The sequence below is a fragment of the Mandrillus leucophaeus genome, unplaced genomic scaffold (assembly GCF_000951045.1).
Source record: "Mandrillus leucophaeus isolate KB7577 unplaced genomic scaffold, Mleu.le_1.0 Scaffold5, whole genome shotgun sequence".
In the NCBI taxonomy this organism is placed as follows: Eukaryota; Metazoa; Chordata; class Mammalia; order Primates; family Cercopithecidae; genus Mandrillus; species Mandrillus leucophaeus.
Window position 1 is genome coordinate 7,115,210 of NW_012105364.1, and position 20,791 is coordinate 7,136,000.

A 20,791-nucleotide genomic window follows, 5' to 3' on the forward strand; every position below is an offset into this window, starting at 1 on the left:
GGGTGGGATGTGCATTTCCAAAGTTAAAAAAGAAAGGAAGCCATTAGGACATTTAAGAGAAAGGCCCGTCTCCTCCTCTGTGCTGGCTTTCAACCCGTACTGGCTTGATGTAATGCAGAGAGTGAAGAGGGCAGTCGTAAGAAACCCAACTACTGCCTCCTATGATGCTTGAGCTAAAAATCCAACAGTACCCTGGTGTTACAGGAATCTACCATTAAACTTCAAGTAAGAGCTCTGTTTTTCACAGTATTCAATAGGTTCTACTTTTATTCAAAAAGAATTTTCACTTGTTGAGGTCATTAGATTGAAAGTGAGAAATCTTGGTTTATTTAAAGCCATACCATTAAACTGTTGAGAAGATAAGAACAGAGGCTGGATAGAAAAGATGAATTTCAGAAGGCTACTCTTATGGGACCATTTAATAGAAATGAGAGACGGAATAAAAAAGATGTAAGGCAAGTAGTGTTAAAAATAAAGAAGAAGGAAAGAGGAAGGGCTAAGAAAACAGGTAAGAAAAGAGAAGAAATAGGAAAAACAGCAATATCCAGCAGTACTAATAAAAGTATTTAGTGCCTGTCCCTCTGAGACTGTATGCTTTGTAAAGAGTTGAGTCTATTATCTTTTTTGTTCACCACTATTATCACCCATGCCTGGAACCCAGGATACACTCAAAAAACAAACAAACAAAAAGGAATAAAGAGAAGAAATGAATACAAAGCCATCACATGCAACACAGACCAGCCTTGACCGCTGTTTCTGACAGAGGAAAGATATGCTTTCTTGGAGAACTGATTAACCCATATAATCTACACTCTGTGATAGGATATATCAGTTTTAAAATTTCAAAACACATAAATTCAATGCCAATTGTCTAAACAGACTGGTATAGAAATGAAATTTGCTTATCAAAACATTTAACAAATCACAATAGTGTCAAACCAATATACTAACCTCTTTCATTTCAGAGTCCGAAAATTGTATCTTTTAACTTAGCAACAGAAAATGCTGGCAAATAACTCTTCACATTCATTCATAACCAGTATGTGAATGCCAGTAAAACTGAAGACACAGATATGAAGGACCTGTCAACAGTTTTTTCTTTTTTCTTTTTTTTTTAAGGCACAAGTCCCTTTTTCCCTCCATTTATTGAAATTTTATGGAAAAACTTCCCTATAAATCAGAAAAAAGGGAGAGCTTCTCTAGCTAAGTCCAGAGTGGAAGACCAAGACCATTTCCTTCCCAGTGGTCTTAAAAGCATTTCATTCAATGGAATTGCAAAATATTTGTACAAGTCACTGCTACAAACATGTAGAACTTAGAAAGCCCACAGTGGCCCCCATTAACTGCGTCACCAAGAGAGATAAGCAATTAATACTGAATCTCTCTTAATAATGGCCAGGGATATTGGTTTAAGAAAGAAAGAGTTTATCAATCTGTTTATAGCTTTTTGACCAAAGTCTGTGACAGAAATGCCAGTGCAGATTTCCTACAGGTTCAAACACAGAAGCCTACAATATGAGGGCACTGCCAATCTCACTAAGAAAAGCAAGAGACTGGTCCTTATGGTGTTTGGAGTTCAGAGATTGGAGATGTAGAACACAGCAAGGCTGGAGTGCTGGTTTTTCGTGTTTTAGAAAGAGAGTTTGCTGAATCAGAAAAATGAGTCCTTCAGGGGACTGGGAAGAGAAGTAGCCAAGGCGACGCTGAGATGAGGGCAGGTTCACACTTGCCTCTCAAAGATGGATGACAACACCATGGTTTTCTAAATCTGCAGTGTGCCAGGCAAGAAATAGAATACACATGAAAAGATAAGTGAGAGCCTGCCCTTTTCTCTTCTCCTGAGATAACCCTAACCTCATTATGTATGACCAGAATGAATCTAAATTCATTTAAATCTGCTCAGACACTAGGTTGTTCAATACAATTGCTTTCCTACAGTCAAGCCGGAGCATCAATTTCTTTTCTGAATATATACATCGGATCTTGAAATTGCAAGTCTTAGAATTAAAAGATACCTTAAAGGAATAAAGCCCCAACTTCTGAACTAACATAACTTCTGTGTTTTCCTGCAAAGAGCCAGATTCTAACAATTTCTAGGAATTCTTAAAATATTACATTTTAAAATAAAGCTACTGGTAGCATCAGAAGATGTACATAGATGATATCCCCCATGTCTAAAGAAAACACAGCACACAGCCACGCTTTGATCAGACTCTAAACATTACCAACTCATATTCAGTGTCCATAACACGCTCAACAAAAGCTCCACTTGGAAGACATCTAGCATGATGACGAAATTCACATTCTGGCCTCTCCAAAATCAAAACTTGGATGTGTTACACCAAATACATAAAATAGAGCATATGAAAGATTTTTATGACACTTCAGAAAGTAAAAAGGGTCCCGGTAATGACTCACTATCTTGGAAATACCGCAGAAGGATATAAGAAATATTCCCTGAAGAAGTTAAAAGTTCTGCCTAAAGTTAGGAAGACTCGTCAAGACTAGGCATATGCAGCAGGCCAGCTAACTGAGAAACACTAAAACAAAAAGAGGAACTGGAAATGCAGAAAGTCAATATGGGAATCAAACAGGATCATGCAGAACAGAAATAATGTTTCACACTCTAAGGAGTCCATATGATGCTTCTAAAAAGTGAGACCAAGTTCAGGAGTGTCACAGAGAAACTGTGGGTCAGCTGCACCTAAATTCTGAGTGGGGTAAAAAAACAAAAAACAGAAGATACACACACTGGAACTCTCAGAACTGTAGGACAACATCAAGGGCTTTTCAACAAAGCCTACGAGATAAACAAGGCCTGAGAGTATATGAGAAAACGCCAAAACCTTATCTTGCTAGGACACAAAGTAATAAGGGAGGGGGCAGCTGATGATAGACAACGGAGCTGGAAAGGAAGGCCAAAAGGCCGCCTTTTGGGAATGTGAGGTTTATTTACCCTTTAAACAAAAAAGATGTGGCTTCCTCTAGACGGGTCATATATTTAAGACATAATGAGGGTTTCCCAGAAGCAGAGAGGCACCTGAATAAAGGAGCCCTGAAGGGTCAGCTAACTGAACAGAGCTGCTGATGTGGTAGAGTTTGTTTCTATACAGGCAGGTAGATATGCTTGAAAGCAACAGGCAAACTGCAAATTGGTATTCTTCTTTCCCCTCTGTCTCATTTGGTCTCCCAATGAGTGCCTACCGCATCACTCCCTGAGCGCCCATGAAATGATATGAGAAAGGCTGGCAGATCATATCCCTTTGCAGAGGAAGTAGGGGCTTCAGAGCCCTGAGAAAGCTCATCAACTTCTAGGCAGGCAGCAGTGCTGACCTAAGTCAGACAAGTTTAACGGGCTGCCCTTTCCCCAAGCTTACAATGTTTCTCTGAAAGTACTAATGGCCAAGCAGTGCACTGGAAAGCAAAGTCAACAGAAGAGCACTCTGTACCACTGCCGATATCACCAGCAATAACCAGGGTCAAAGAAGTCTGTCGGAATTGACATCTTGGTGGGGTGGGACAGAGCAGAATGATGCCCTGCCACCTGATCCGTCTATTATTTACCTAAAGAGTGTCAGAACGAATGACTGATATGAATGCGGCATATGTTATGAATTTGGCCTTTGCCAAAGCATTAAATACAGTGCCTTAAGAAATTTTGCTTGAGAAATTAATTCAAACTGGCTTGGCTCAGTACATAATCGCTGAAGATTAAGAAGTGGCCGAAGGATGATAAACAAAAGACAGTTAAGTGACAGTCTGTGCAGTGAGAGACCTGGGGGTCAACACCAAAGCCATTCTTCTTTAGGGGTTTTATTCAGGACCCAGAAAAGGAGTAAACAACTCACTAATGAGATCTGCAGAGGACACGAAGCTGGGAGGTAGAGAAAAATGCATTGACAGGAGTATAAAATCTCAAAGCAGAGTTCAGCTAGAAAAAATACAGCTAATCTATCTAGGGGAAAACAACCCTAAACTCAGATAATATTCAATACCTGGCTGGAGAAGGGGCAGAAGCAGCATGTGAAAGAGCTCTGATAGGCTGTAACGTGAGAGAGGCGAGAAGAATGCTAAGGGAACACGGGGAATGTGTCACAGGAGAACAAGGTGCTTCAAACTAAAGGCAAACTCAAATAAGCCAGGGTCAGGACAGAGGTGGTCTTGAAAAGTGGTCAACTTTACCCTTTTCAAGAAAGGGAGGCTGCAGTGAGTCATGATTGTGCCACTGCATTCCTGCTTGCACACGGAGCAAAACCCTGTCTCAAAACAACCACAGTCACCAAAACAAAACACCAGAAACATAAGGATGGGGATTCTGCACTGAAAATCTTTTTTAATGGCTACAAAACTACCATTCCTATCTAGCAAGCATTCTGATCTTTCTTGAATCTGACTTCACCCTCCTGGGGGTTAGCATCGAGAAGATGGCACTAGGCTAGCATCCTGGGGCTCACTGACAAAACTGCTCCAAACAAAAATTCACTCACAGTTCATGCTGAGTACTTCTTCCCATTCTGTATGAGGCCTGTATTTCCTTATGGCAATACCTCATGGGCATAGGGAAGTGGTTAATTCTCTCCGTTTACTCAACCTGCAACAGTGCAATGACCCTGAAGCCAATTTTCTCACCATCCAGTCTGAAGACAATTGCTCAACACAATTATCTCTAGGCAGCTCACTGCCTTAGCAAGCAAGCATCTTGTTACATTACTTCTGCACAAAATAAGCACTGGACTAAAAAGGCTGTTTTCATGTTAAAACCTAAAACTTAAAAAATTTCACTATCTATGAATACTCATCAAGTATTATAGCACAACATGGCTATTTCTAACAGCATAATAAAAGAGCTTATTCCAGCCTCACTTTCCAGAGCAGCCCTGCAAATTATTTTCATGCTTACCTGCCTGTCAGAATTACATATTCACTGGTGGCAGTGTGAAGCCTGCGTGGAAAATACAACTATACATTCCATTATACTGCTGAGGGCTCCTGCTACTCTGGAAATGCATAACCTGTTCTTCAAGTTACCATCAGATTGGGCTGAATAAGCCCAGCATGGATCCACCCCTCAAATCCCACGGATAGTTTAGTAAGTGTTCCGTTTCTTACTGGAGCTGGATGATCAAACAGTACCAAGTTTAATAATCCAATTAAAATAACGGGCAAAATATTTGAATAGACATTTCTCAAAAGAAGACATAAAAATGGCAAACGGGCATGTGAAAAGGTGTTCAACATCACTGATCATCAGAGAAATGCAAATCAAAACTACAATGAGATATCATCTCACCCCAGTTAAAATGGCTTATATCCAAAAGACAGGCAATAAATTCTGGCGAGGATGTGGAGAAAAGGGAGCCCTCGTACACTGCTGGTAGGAATACAAATTAGTACAACCACTATGGGGAAAAATTTGGAGGATCCTCAAGAAACTAAAAATAGAGCTACCATATGATCCAGCAATCACACTGCTGGGTATATACCACCTAAAAAAGGGAAATTAGTATATCGAAGAGATATCTGTACTCCCATGTTTGCTGCAGCCCTGTTCACAACAGCCAAAACTTGGAAGTAACCTAAGTGTCCATCAACAGATGAATGGATAAAGAAACTGTGGTACTTATACACAATGGAGTACTATTCAGCCATTAAAAAAGAATGAGATCCTGTCATTTGCAACAACGTGGATGGAACTGGAGGTCATACTGCCAAGTGAAATAAGCCAGAGACCGAGAGACAAAACATTGCATGTTCTGACTTACATGTGGGATCTAAAAATCAAAACAACTGAACTCATGGAGACACAGAGTAGAGAGGTTACCAAAGGCTGGGAGGGGTAGTGAGAGGGTGGAGGTGAGGTAGGGATGGATAATGGGTACAAAAAAAAATATATATATATATAGAGAGAGAGAGAGAGAGAGAGAGACGGAGAGAGAGAGAGCTTGAAATAATAAATAAGACCTAGTATTTGATTGCACAGCAGGGTCACTATAGTCAATAATAATTTAATTGTACATTAAAAAATAACTAAGAGTATAACTGGATTGTTTGTAACATGAAGGATAAATACTTGAGAGGACAGATGCCCCATTTTCCATAATGTGATTATTACGCATTGCATGCCTGTACCAAAATATCTCATGTAACCCATAAATACATACACCTGTTATATACTCACAAAAGGCAAAATTAAAAAAATTAAAAACCAAACAAAACCAAACAAAATCAGAACCAAGAAACGTGAAGTCACATTTCTCATCACGAGTTCTTTGGGACTGCCTTGCTTACTGATAATATAGGCAGGGAGAGAAGAAAGTAAGGAGATTTGTGAGAAAACACCAATCACGAACTACATATTTTAAATGACTATTAATGAGCCTTAAACAACCAAAGATGTGAGTATTTTCACTGGACTCTTTGTACTTAAGAATGAGGTCCTCGACAGGGTCTACTGGGAAAAGCCCACACGAAAGAATCCAAAAGCCACAGCAGCCCGACAGACTGATTTCTCAGCTGACATTCTGTGTGACATTCTACAGATGCTCTATCCATCAGGATGTGACACAGTGTTAGAGGTAAATGTCACATATCAGGGCAATGTTATGGGCCAAAGAGCAAGAGAAGTGATCTCAACGACAAACTCTGAAGCTGAGATTAGATAACATGTGCCCAGAATCATTCCTCCTCTAACTGTAGAAAATAACCTGACAATTACCAAACTCCTAGAACTAAATGGATCCTAGAGGCTATGGAAAAACTGCTGAGTGAGGCAGGCCTCTGAAATCACGTTTAAACAATGGATATATTTTGGTTGAGTCCAAGCAGTCTGCTGAGCTATCCAAGTCAGTTCAGCAATAAGTAGCTCAGTTCTTGCTCTGTTTCCCAAGAAGTCTGGGAATCACTCAACTACCACACCACCCAGTGACAAAAGACTCCCTGACTAAGAGCCTTGAGGGATGTCAATGGCCAGAAATACTGCTGAGCAGCATGCCTGTCCTTGGGGCAACCAGCCACAGGGATGAAGGACAAAAGTAAAATGTCACAGGGCTTCTCAAATAGTCTCCTGCCAGCTGTTCAGAAGTGTTTGAAACTAAAACTCATTTCCTAATAAATGTTTTCATTTCCTTTGTACATGACAAAAGGTCTAGAGGTGGTAAATGGGAGGGGCTAGGAGTAGAGGCCTTTGGAGGTAAGAAACAGAGGCAAATGTACTACACACATAAGTATGGCTTCACTGTTAGTCCCGGAATAATGATAAACATATCTGCTATAGTGTACTCGTTCATGCTTTCTTTTATACAGCTACATAGGGAGATTGTATCTAATATATACCTATTTTACATGTTTTTTAAAATGGAAGACCAAGTGCACTTAACCAAAATTAGACAGCAAGTTCAAAGTGTGTCCTTCGTTTCATGGGGAAAATCTGGAATAATCATACACGCTTTCTCAGCATATTATTTTCCAACACATTCTGCTCAGGTATAGGCGCAAAATTGGGAAAGAAAAAAGTGAGGATGTGGGTTCCCATGTGTTTAGTAATGTTTGGTCTTACCTGGCCTCTGCAGCAAGCAGTTCATCATAGTGTGATGATCTCTGGTCATCATCCTGCCGGTATCTGATCACTGTGGCTAGACCTTTGCTGACAAGAGCCTCAGCAATGTTTCTGCAACAGAAAAGATAGGTCAGTGAGCACTAGAAGTGCATAAGGGGCTCAGTCAACAGAAATAATAACAGTTAGCACCTGGAGGTCTTAACGCATTCTGGCAGAGGAAGGGAGAAGCCAAGGTTTCAAGACCAATGAGTTGCTAAGCTAGAAATCCAAATAAAAGGTTAAATAACAAAGTTCCCTAGCTCAGCATTTTTCTGGTTAGTACAGTCAGATGCTATATCAATCCATATATTAAAAACTAGCAAAAAAAAAAAAATCTGTAAAAAGCCCACATTGCACCAGGCTCTTTACAGAATGTTATAAACAAGCCACTGCCCTCAAGTCTGCTATAAAATATTAGGCACATAGAGAAAAAACAGAACATATAAAAGCATGACCTAAATTTCTCAGAATCTTTCTAGCCGACAGAACAACCAGAAAATGTCTTCTTTTAGTTTGGCAACGTTAGAAACATTGGTTTTACATAACAAAGTGTTTCTCTTACAAGAACTCCTGAGAGTGGATCTTCTACCCAAAGTGGGCTTGGAAAAGACAAGACTATGAATGAAGAGAGAAGGGGCAGACAGGAGGGAGGCATTCTATTAGAAAGGAAATTCTTTGCGCTGTGGGTCATGCCTATGATCCCAACTCTTTGGGAGGCCCAGGCACTAGGATCACTTAAGCCCAGGAGTTTGTGAGCAGCCTGGACAACAAAATGAGACCCCATCTCCATAATAAAAATTTAAAAACTAGCCGATTGTGGTGGTGCATGCCTATAGTTCCAGCTACTTGGAATGCTGAGGAAGGAGGATCAGGAGTTTGAGGTTCCTGTGAGCTGTGATCACACCACTACACTGCAGCTTGGGTAACAGAATGAGGCTCTATCTCAAAAAAGAAAGAAAAAAGCAAATCAAGATGGGGAACAAAGAAAGTAGAAAGTATAAAATCTGAGATGACCAGTTTTGGTGCAATACTCCATGGGAGCTACAAAAAATCTCAGGTTAGACTCTAATGCAAAGTAATGCTCAAATGCAACAAATCTTTTTTTTTTTTTTTTTTTTTTTTTTTGCCAGAATAAGAATATTGCTCACACTTGGGAATGAGAGATGTCACTCTATGTGGCCTGCATCTACTAACTAGAGAAAGACAAATGGGAAATGATATGCAGACACTTAATGATATATATTTGAATGGTTCCTCCCCAATCTGGAAAGGGAACTTTGTTATGAACAATCAAACTGCAAAAACAAATTTTCAAAAATTAAGTATAATTAACTATAGCAAATACTGGAAAACAAGAGGCATGATATTATTGAGGGAGAATGGTGGTTATGTCTTTCTTTGTGTCTGTCATAATTATACCAAAGGCCCTACTCAAACCATCTGGTTTGCTGCCCTTTAGGGAGAGGCTATGGTAAGCAATAGGCTACCGTGCCATATGCTATGACTGAGTATTGTTTGAAAATGTGGTTAACTCCTAACACACCGGTCGTTCTTAGAAAGTCAAACCGTGGGGATGCTGGGAGCTGAACCAACCAGTATCTGTGCATGTTTACGCAATTTAACGGCTCTATTCGTCAAAACCCAGCAGAACATGTTTTTTTTGTTTTTTAAAAGAAGAAAAAAATAAATGTGTGGGTAGAGCAAGGAGGAAAAGATGCGGTGGCTGATTATCTTCTCATTATATGCCCCTCTGATGAGTGTTTATCTACTGCCAGCACGGTATTAATATCTCCAAACTGCCATGGAATTAGCACTTCTCAAAATCCACTCCCACAAAGAGGCTGCTTTGCTGGTCACCCTGTCTCCTGAGTCACTGCATAAGCGTGCTGGCAAATGCTGTCATTATCACAGAGTTGTGTTTGGCAGCATGGCGAAGGCAACAGCCTCAAATCAGCAGATGTAGATGTTGATACATGGTGAGGATTTAACTAAGGTTGTCACCAACGGACCCTAGCAGGGAACGAGAGAGGCTCTAGCCATCAAAGAGCTAGTAAGAAGGCTGGGGAGTGGCATGGGGGACAACTCCGCTTTTGATAGTTTGAGATGTCCTGGCTGTTTTAAATGCCAAGAGAACAAAGAAATATCTGTTACTGCATTTTGAATTACTGAGCATTGACATTTTACAGTCAATACATGGGGTTTGGAGGAGAAAGTGGGAATGGCAGAGCAGGCAAGGAAAAATTCCCAAAACAAGCTTTGATATAAAAAGAAAGACAACACAAATGTTTAATGATCCACCCCAGTTAATTCTGCTCAAATCAATTCACAGAATTACTGAGTACCTGCCTGGCCAGGAAAAACCAAGGGCACTTTCTCTACTTTTCCTTGTCCCTGCCCTCTTTATCCTATCAGCAAATGTCTACAAACCAGTTAAGACCTGCCATATGGAGTTCCTGAGGCCTTAGATTCCCAAATCACTCCACACCCTGCCCACTAACTTTCTTCTCTCTTTCCTTTAAAGCTCAGCATCTAAGCCATGTTCTCTTAGCTTCTTATCCCCTAATTATAGATTTCTCCTGGAGGAACAGTTGTGATGCTGGTGCTTAGTGGTAATGAGAGTAAAAATACATGAAATGATAACAACCATCATTATTGGGTATTTACTACGTGCCATGCATATGAGAATCACATATGTTCTCTTCTTGGTGGGTTCCCCATGTGATACATCATCACAGTATATGGCAATTATTCATTCATTGTTTATCTTCCTTGGTGAGTGATACACTTTGTGAGGGCAGGGGCCATGCTTTTCTTGCTGTATATCCCAGTTCCAAGCACAGTATTCTGCACAAAGTATAGGGTAGTCTGGCTTGGTGTATCAGAGCCCCATAGGAAGGTAAGGATGATCACTCACACAAGGTATCAGAGTCCAAGCTGGGTACAAACATCTACATGGAAGGTGGCTCCATAGCCAGGCATTAAAGACTGAGTGTCCACTTGGGAGGGGTGACATCAGTGTTACAAGATTGGTTACACTAAGGAATATCAATCCTACCAGTGAAAGTACTAAGGATAAGCCAGGTTTCTCACTGTCAGAGTAGGTATTTACAAATACGGAAAGGAAGAAAACTAGAATGAACCCTGTAGTGGTGGATTGGGATTTTAGGTATTTGTGTGAACTCATGGTATGTTGGTTCAGGTTCTACAAGAAGCAGGTGCCAAGAAGGATTAGATGTGCAAGAGATTAACTGGAGAAAACTCATCTCAAGGAAGGTGGGAAGGGAACCCCAGGAGGCCTGGGAAGAGCCATCAGACTGCAGCGCAGGTCAAACCCCTGTGCAGAAGGGAGAGAATGAAGGAAAGTTAGACAGGGAACATCTGAGCTATGGGCCTGTTCCAAAGAGTTTTGTCAAAGCTTGATAAGAAGTCAAAATTGTCCATCAGAGGAACCCTATGTCCCTCAGCAATAGGCCTGCCTTAGTATCTCTGTTGCGCTCCACTATTGGCTGGGAGCAGCTGGTGGGAAGCATAGCCTTGGCTGAAGTAGCAGTGATTGATTTCAAAGCACAGCAGCTGGGCTGTCAGTCTATTATGCTTCCTGCAGTTGGAGATCCAGGAGGCACATTTTCATGACTGCCACACATGGTTTTCAATAGATATAGATAGATTTAGAAATAAACATATAAAAATAAATATAGATGGAAATGTGGGCTCCTTAGATAAATGGCTAATTTCAGATCTGGGGAAGACAGTACAAGATAAGCCTGGAACATGTTGTACTAGAAAACAGGGAAGTGCTCAAAAAAAGACAGGAGACATGTCCAAAGGACACAGAAGTCCTGGCTCCTACTGGCCAAACTGGGAACAATTTGAGTGTCAAAGAACAGTAGTAGTGGGTTATAACTGTTTGAATAAAATGAGATTCCATGAATTCATTCTAATATAAACAAATAAATGAATAACTTGGGAGTTTAATGAGAGGTGAAAACTATATAGTTCAAAGTGTCTCCTCACAAAATATCTATTAATTACAAAGAGTAAAATAATACCTTTACAGTGGAGAAGCCTGGTAGACACCACCCAAATCAAATGATCAAGATTACCATCATCAATAAATGATGAATCAGTGCTTAACTTTATGGTCATGAAGAAACATCACACAAACCAAAATAACTGACCTGTACTCTTCAAAAGTGTCAAGGCCATAATGGTCAAAGAAAGACTGAAGAACTATTCCAGACTAGAGTGACATGACCTCTAAATGCAACACCTAATTCTGAACTAGATCGTTTTCTTGAAGTATTCCATTAGAACAGTTGGCAAAATTTGAGTAGGTTTGTGGATTAGATGGTAGCAATGTGTTAATATCCGAGTTCTAATTTTTTTTTGAGTATGCAGGAAAATCTCCTGCCTCACAGAAAATGCACAATAAATTATCTGAGGAGAGGTACAATAGATCGGCCAGTTGCTCTTAAATAGCTGAAAGGTATGCTCTTTGTACAGTTATGTGCAACTTTTCTATAGCTTAAGTGGTTTCAAAATTAACACAAACACACATTGTGAAGTAAACTGGAAAGTTTTAGACAATTATTAATTGTCAATATATTGTTACTTCCAATATTGGTAGAGGTAGGAAGGCAGGTAAAAATATAATCAAACAATTAAGGCCTACTACAATTGAAATTTTACCCCCTCGGATTCCTGTTCTCTTGTATGGGTATGGAACACATTTTCTCCATGTTGGCATAATAATGGACCCTACGGTTTTACTACTATCTTATAGTGGCTAAGTTTGAGCTTATATTACAACTTGCTTGCTGTGGAAATTAACCAGAGGGGAAGATGTCAACTGCTCGTCTATCTTTTGAGCAAGCCTGCCTGTGAGACCCATGTCACTTGTGTTTGTTTATATCAGGAACCACCTGATCATACCTAATGGAAACTGTTGACTTTCAATAGAACCCTAAACATCTCTTTTAGTCTGGAGAAGCATTTCAGTCCTAGCACTAATTCTCTTTGTGTTTCCAGCTGATATGGAGAGTGATGGCTTACTGTTAGACTTCCAAGGCTGTTAGGTCCCTTTTTAGATGCCGACTGTGAATTATCCATTCAGGCCAGACATGTATAATTGGAGTAGAATTACTGATACACTCAAGAAAGCAGGATTTATAAATTTGTCTAAAGCAGCATAATGTCACGGCATACAATTTAATGTTCTCTTTTCTTACTGGACAACTGATCAACTCAGTAGTGTCAGGTTCTGAGCCATCTTTAGCCAGGAGAAAATCTCCTGACCTTTCATTAGCAGCCCAAAGAAATGAATGAGACAGTCAAGTACATGGATCTAGGCTAATTCCACTTTCTCTCCCTCCCTTTCATTCTCTTTTTAAATTGAAGTCCCAGATAATTGAAAGGAGGAAGACAAAAGCTGGGAAAGCATGCAGAAAGTTATCGTCCTTGATTACATGCTGGGAAAACTTGGCTAGGAAAATAATGTTCCAGTGCTGTATTTCCAAAATAATTAGATTTCTCTCCTCTTCTCTCCCCTCCCTTCCCCTCCCCTCCCCTCTCTTTTCTCCTCCATCCCTCACTCCCTTCCTTCCTTTTTGCCTCCCTCTCCTATGGGGCTCTGACACCCCAAGCCAGACTACCCCTCTGAGCACATATGCCTTTGATCTGCCTTAGTGGCTTTTTCTTTTGTAATATATGTAAAAGGGACAGGGTCATGCCCTGTCACTCAGGCTACAGTGCAGTGGTATGATCATAGTTACTACAGCCTCAAACTCCTGGGCTTAAGGGATCCTCCTACCCCAGCCTCCGAGTAGCTAGGACTACAGGCACATGCCACCATGCTTGGCTCATTTTTAAATTTTTACTGTAGAGACAGAGTCTTGCTATATTGCCCAGGACGATTGTGAACCCCTGGGCCCAAGTGATCCTCTCACCTTGGCCTCCCAAAGTGCTGAGATTACAGGCATGAGCCACTGCATCCAGCTTCTGCCCCAACTGCTTTAAGTTGAATTGTTTCAGCTGTTGAGGTGGCTCACGCCTATAATCCCAATACTTTGGGAGGGCGAGGCAGGAGGATCTCGAGTCCAGGAGATCAAGGCTGCAGTGAGCCGTGGTCACAACACTGCACTTCAGACTGGGTGACAGAGACTGTCTAAAAAAAAAAAAAAAATTGTTTCCATTCGACACCAAACACCAACCACTGCTAACTTTCCATAGAGTCAAACCATGAAGAGGCAGGGAGAGCTGGTGAGATGTCTAGAAAGGGGACTTAAGACAATTGCATTTCTGTTGGAAAGAAGCTGTCTTAGTCAAATAGGAAATTCCAGAAAGAGTCCCTCCCTACGCTGTGGGAGACGGTGGGTAGCTGGGTGAGGCAGACAAAATTAGAGACCTCTCGGCATGTCAAAATGTCACCCTGTGGGGTATCACGTTCTGACCTCAACAGTATCACGAGAGTGGGTACAGGGAATAACACTATTATACCCACACACACACCCTCCCCTTCATTCTCCAGCTGAAAAGGATGCAGATAACTCAGTGGCTCTGTTTCATAGATTTTTATCTAGCTCTTTGAAAATATTTTTCACTTAAAAACTATCTACATTTTATCAGTCTCTGAGGCATCCATGGAGATCAGAAAAGCCGAATATTTTCCTTAAGGTAAACACACGTGGGCACATATTCAGAATAAAGTAAACCCATAAAGAAGTGAGCCTGCAATATATTTTAGTCACAGGCAAAGGAAAGAAATGAAACAATTAATAGGGTAGTATATCCATAATACAGTAGTCCCTCCTTATTCGCAAGAAATATATGCTCCAAGACCTCTCCAAGTAAACGCCTGAAACTGCATATAGTACTGAACTCTGTATTTCTTTCCTATACATACATATCTATAATAAAGTTTAACCTACAATTTAGCACAGTAAGAGATTAACAACAATAGCTACTAATAAAATAGAACAATCATAACAATATGCAAGCATCCATAGCCGGTCCATCTAATTACTGAGATGGCTACTAAGAGACTAAGATGTGGGTAGTGTATACAATCTGGATACAGTGGAGAAAGCGATGATTCATAGCCTAGGCTGGAAGGTGAGATATCTATCTCATCACTGAATGGGGCTCCTCAGAAAGGCACACAATTTAAAACTTATGAGTTGTTTATTTCTAGAATTTTCCATTTAATATTTTCAGACTGTGGTTCATCATAGGTAACTAAAATTGCAGGACTTCAAGGGGAACTACTACTTCATCGATAGTAGAAGCATATATTTCATGCAGATGCCTGCATGCATGCATACACATATATTTATTACATATTCTTTATGGTAACTTCAAGGCCCTATGATAAAATTTTATAAACTAAGCACAAAAGGCACCTCATGGCTTTTCATGTATCATAGATACATCAGGCATGTATCCTAGGCCTCTGTCACACATGACCCTCAAAAACTCTAATGTCTTAATGCTGGAAAACTGCCCCTACTCCCTTTACACATGGAGTATACTTTCCCCATAATTACAGGCATTCTCAGAAGAGCTAGGATGGAGGTTCGAAGGCAACAGAGTTCCGATCCTGATTCCTAACATACCACGTGGCTGATCTTACTTATTATCAGCTATGCAGGGGATGTTTTACCGTGGGGCTGATCTAGAAGGGAAGCTACAGGGTGCTGATTTCTTTCTTTGCAACTAGGTTAGAAACGAGAAAGGAAGGTCACTACAGGATTCAATAACAGGGTAGAAAGCTCAGAAGACTGAAAAACTATTTTCTTCAGATTATTAGTTTCTTTGCTCATATATATGGAGGACGTGGGCTACTTATCCCAAAAGACAGTTAGCAAGTAGGAAAAATGCTCAATGGTGATCAGGCCCAAAGCAAGGCTCTCTTTAGATCTTCCCTACAAGTTCACACTAAGATGTCTAACATCCATGTTCTTTCAAGCAGGAACCTGACCATTTCAGACTTGAGACAGATTTGGCTTTTGTAAGCTGACAAAAGAAATCTCTAAAGGGTAAGGGCAAAAATTATAGTTGAGAGAGATCTAGAGACAATGAGCAATGTGCAAATATCTTTCATTAAGTTACTATTTTCCAACCAAGTCTCCAAGGAAAAAGTCATAGAAAGTAACAGGGAACTTCCAAAAGCTAGTGTGATGGCATCTTCAAGGAGTCCCCCCATACTCTTCCCACCCAGTGTTTTTTATTCTCCAGTCTCCACTGGTTGAATTCCTGTGAATCTGGATCATCGATATTTTTGTCCCCATTTTTGTTCTTCATATATAGCTGGGAGGCACTTCTCACATAACCAAGCTGCATCCGTAGACAGGAGATTCTGTTTTGGAAGCCTCGATAATTGGAAACATTTGAGGTGGCACACATGCTTTATAGATTTACTAAATCTCTCTCCCACCTTCTTCACTATTTTTCACTTCCCCCTTAAACTTATGTAGTTCTAAAAATGACTGAAATTGATTTTTTAAATCCGTTTACACTGATTAACAATTTAAAGCCCATTCTCTGTTTAACAAGTCCTGCCACCAAGAAAACCACCAGAGAATCAAAACAGTGGCTAGAGACTTTCCCAGAATTCATAATATAGTCTGAAAACAGAGGAAAATACAAATCCTTCGACATCCCTAGCCAGGCTTTGGTAACTAGTGTGGAGTGACGAGAAAACCAAGGGTTGTCAAGAGCTGCAGCGTCTTGGGGCAGGGCATCCTTACTCCAGGCTGTGAGAGCCAATTGTCTATACCATTTGACAACCCACCAGTACAGCTGTGGTTATATGGCAACATAAAGGCATGACCCCAAAAAATCAGACTCATGAATGAGCAGGTATGGAACTTACAGCAAATAAAGCAAAAAGAATACTCTCCTAAACAAATCTCTCTAACAAGTTTTAGTTCATATTTAAGGAGCATTCAGAGTATGTACAGGTCTGTGATTGTAAATACAACTAAGAGTTGAGAGCATTTTCTAGATACTGGAGATACAAAAATCAAGAACTCATGGGAACAATGACTGTGCATCAATGAATCCTAATCATTCTTCCTCATGAGAGGAGGAAGTGGAAAGAAAACAATGAAGATTGATATATGGATTTAGTCTTATTTTAAGAACTCAAAAGGATGCATGGTTAGAATGAAACCAAAGGACACCCATAAACAACATTAGTAGAGATGCTTCATGAAAGAAACAAGGGAGGTAGGGAAGGGGACAGAGAAGGAGAGAAAGGGGAGAAAAAAGTCATTCCATAAAATGAAGATATGACTGTTTTGTAGACAAATACACCCTTGAATCCCTATAGCACATACCCACTCAAAGTTCATTATTAATAAGCAGCTTACATGTGAGCCCTGACAAACACCTCTCCAGCTTCAGAGGCCACATCTCACTGAGTACCAATAGCTCCCTTCAGTTTGGGAAGAAAAGAAGTAAAACCAAAGATATCTGGGGTTTTAAAAGTGGGTAATTGGCTGGTGAGCGGTAGCTCATGCCTGTAATCCTAGCACTTTGGGAAGCCCAGGCAGGCGGATCGCTTGAGCTCAGGAGTTCGAGACCAGCCTGAGCAATATGGCAAAACCTCATCTCTTATAAATAAATAAATAAGAAGGGTGATAAAGAAATGTCACTTCATAATCTCCCAGCCAGAAGAGCTACTGGTCTGCTCCAAGGTATCTCTGAGAAATAGCATGCCCATTCCCTAATTTCCACTCATTCCCTTCCTACCTAAGTGAGCACCTACCTGAGATCTCCAGAAAGAACGACGAATGGGCAGAGGAAGATAAGATAGAAATATACATGGGAGCAGTAGAATTCAACAACCCACTTTATAAAGCTGGCAAGTAGAGAATACAGTGTTAAAAATATGGGTCAAAGCAATTTAGAAAAAGAGAAGGAAGAAGGCATAACGTCAAACAGTTTTATCAAATAGTTATGCTTAGTAAATAGACAATTTTATTCTGCCCCCAGGATTTCTGCAGTACTGTAATCTTATTGCCACCTCTTATTTGATAGTTTCATTTATTCAGTAATATCATGGTTATGGCTTTATAAGACAAGTAAAACTGGTATTTGACTCCGCTATGCCAGCTCCTCTCTGAATACCACTGCACTTCCATGTCAGCAAAATATCTAGGGAGGTCAGGACATGATGAATGTTGGCTGAAGTATGTAGGGCATATTAAATATAAGTGGCAATAAAACAATGTCCATCTTCAAATATCTAATGTTTTCCCTGAACTTCAATCAGAACAGTAAGAGAAGAAAAACAAGAAAAGAAAAACAAACCTGTTTAATAGAAAGAAACTGCATAGACTTGTCTGAATCTCTCTAAATGACAGAATATGGGGTAATGTCCCCAAAGTGACACTCCTGCTATACAACAAACATACTTCTTTCCCAGAAGGAAACAAATAGATCCTTCAAAAACAATAAGATTAGACCAATCAAATACTGGATTAAGCTTGAAGAAAGTAAACTACATGCACTTCCAATCCAACTAAACTGGTCCACTCACTGCTAAATATGCCATGCATTCACATTTTCAACTATCTGCAGGACATGTGAATTTGTATGATTCATCATTGTGTAAAACTCAGCATTTCAAAAATAAAACTCACTTCCCTAGATAAAAGCGTTTTTGAATCTTACCAAATCAGCTCCTCCTCCCAGCAGCCCTATCTGGAGGACCATCATACTCTCAGCACCTAGGCCTGACATCTCTCTCATTCCTGTATAAAATCTCTGAACTCAAACCTACAGTGTTTCTCCCATGAACATTTTCTTTTTTATTCTCTCTCTCTACCCCAGTTGAGACTCCTACTGCCTCTCACATGGACTATTACAGCCTCCCCTACCTGGTCTCCTGGCGATACTGACCAATTTCAAATACTGCCAGCTGAATCTTCTTAAAGGATTAGGTTGGCAAGTAATCCTCATCCTTAAACACACCACAACCACCACAGAAAACTTTTTTAGAAATTTTCTAATACGAAGACAATCATTAGCATCATATCTGAATGATGACAATGAAGGGGGAAGGAGTACAGGACAAAGAGAAGAAGGCAGGATGGAGGGCTGGGAGACAGAGAGGGGCAAAGGGGAGCAGGAAAAGGAAATGGGTAGGGGAGGGGAGGAAGACTAAAGTTTACCGAGCACTAGTCTAAACGCTGTACATTTATTAACTCATTTGATCTTCACAAAATTCTGATGAGATAGGGACTATTATTATTCCCTATTTTACAAATGAGAAAACCTGAAGCACAGAAAGGTTACAAAGCTTGTAAGTGAAAAAGAACCAAGAAGGAGGCACACACAGGCTGGAGGTAGAAACATGGTGTTTCCGTGATAAAAAGGACATTGCCAATGACCTTGTCCAACCTATAATCTGAAAACATCTGATGACACAACTCTCATCCATTTTCACTCAAAACAGTATTTCAGACTTAATGAATATCTACAGGATATCCACCATGGAACAGGCATTTAAACACACATTAACCTAATCATTCTAGTAATACAGAATACAGAGGCAGTATATATTGCTTCCAAAGAAGAGAAAAAAAACATTGCAGCCTTGCCACACGTAATCATTTTGTAAGTGGCAGAGTCATGATTAGAAGCCAGGTTTTCTGATTTCAAATCCAGTTTTCTTTTGACTCAACAGTGCCACAATTACAGGGCAACAGATTATGGAAGGTATTCTACAATCTACCCTCATATACCTCTGACCCTATTCCGTTCAATCCCTTCCAACTTTCTGCTTCAGCCTGAACAGGCTATCCTTAGCCACCAGCCAAACCTGGCATTCTCCCCATGCCAGTGCCTGTAGCTGCACCACTCATCTGGCACTCAGCTTTTACTGCTGTATATTATCTTTTTTGGGTACATATTTTGTCTTCCCAACTAGATCATATTCCCTGCAGATCCAAGAAGAGCAAAACACTTAGTAGGCACTCAATAAATATTTATTGGCTAGCTGATTGATTTTACTCACTGAGTTCCTAGGAGGTTCTGTGGGCTGCTGGATGAAAACAAAGTAATAACTGACTGAGTCATAGAATTTTTGAGCAAAAAGACTCCATAGAGATAAACTAATCCAAATGCCTTCATACCCAGATGAAGACAGACCCAGAGAGAAACCAAGGAAATTTTTAAATGAGTTGTTGTCTAGAAGAAAAACAGAGTGACATCAGCACAATGGGCATCTAAGAGCCTTGATTCTTAGCCTGTTTCCCTTTATTATACTGCTGTGCTTTTATAATTCTATAAAATAGAAATAAGTATACTGTGCACATGAATTATCTAGGTTGCCCTTCATACATTAAAAATTTATTGGCATATTAAAAATAATCTATCCACATACTGTAAATTTGAACACTCTAGTAGTAATATGTTAGCTAAATTATATATTAAACATTTAATTACAATAATTTGCAGGCCTTCTGGGGATTCAGATGATTTTTTTGAGGGGTATGGGAGAAATGATTCGAAAATGTCTGATGACCTCTTCTTTTCTCTCAAGATACATTCTAACGTAATGTAGAAATGTTTATTGTAGATCTAGGTATGTTTCCTTCATTCCTTATTTTTTTTTCTGCTCCTCTATCCTTTGAGAAACACAATTTCACAAGAAAGATCAGTATGGGGAGTGTGAATAGAGGTATCAAAAAACATCCTCAGCTTCTCTCATTCAGTGACAGCGGGAGTAGGAATTAAGAGTTTGTGTAGTCACTCAGGGGACTTTTCTCTACTCCACCACTGTCCTAGACTCTGGACTCAAGTCAGTAACCTCAAAGGGTCCTGACACAAAAAATGATTATAGTCACTTCAAACTTTTGTGCATAATATGGTCTTTCAATATGTGTTTGAAAGCCAACTTTCACATGTTAAACAATGGATGTAACAGTCAACTGTCATCTCTCTTTTAACATATCACACTGTTGTACTCTTAATTGGATGCAATGCTAAGCTGTACACCACAGAAGATGAAAAGCATCAGATGACTACCCTGTCCCTGTCCCTGGCAGGTGGGGCAGAGAGACACGTGACAGAGGCTCGGCCTATTAAATGTTTCTGCGTGGAGACTAATACAACAAAGAGGGAACAGTCAGAATTCATTTATAGTGGTGTCCTGCCCCTGTGACACCATAAGGGAGGGTGTCCTTGCCAGAC

At 40.1% G+C, this 20,791-nt stretch overlaps 1 protein-coding gene across 1 annotated transcript in view; it reads right to left on the reverse strand.

Moving 5' to 3' along the window:
* Positions 1 to 20,791, reverse strand: part of SND1 (staphylococcal nuclease and tudor domain containing 1) — a 441,984-nt gene that overhangs the window by 194,860 nt on the left and 226,333 nt on the right. The window contains exon 13 of the mRNA XM_011995923.1: positions 7,556 to 7,666. Within this exon, the coding sequence (XP_011851313.1) occupies positions 7,556 to 7,666 (111 nt within the window). The remainder of the gene's footprint in view (positions 1 to 7,555; positions 7,667 to 20,791) is intronic.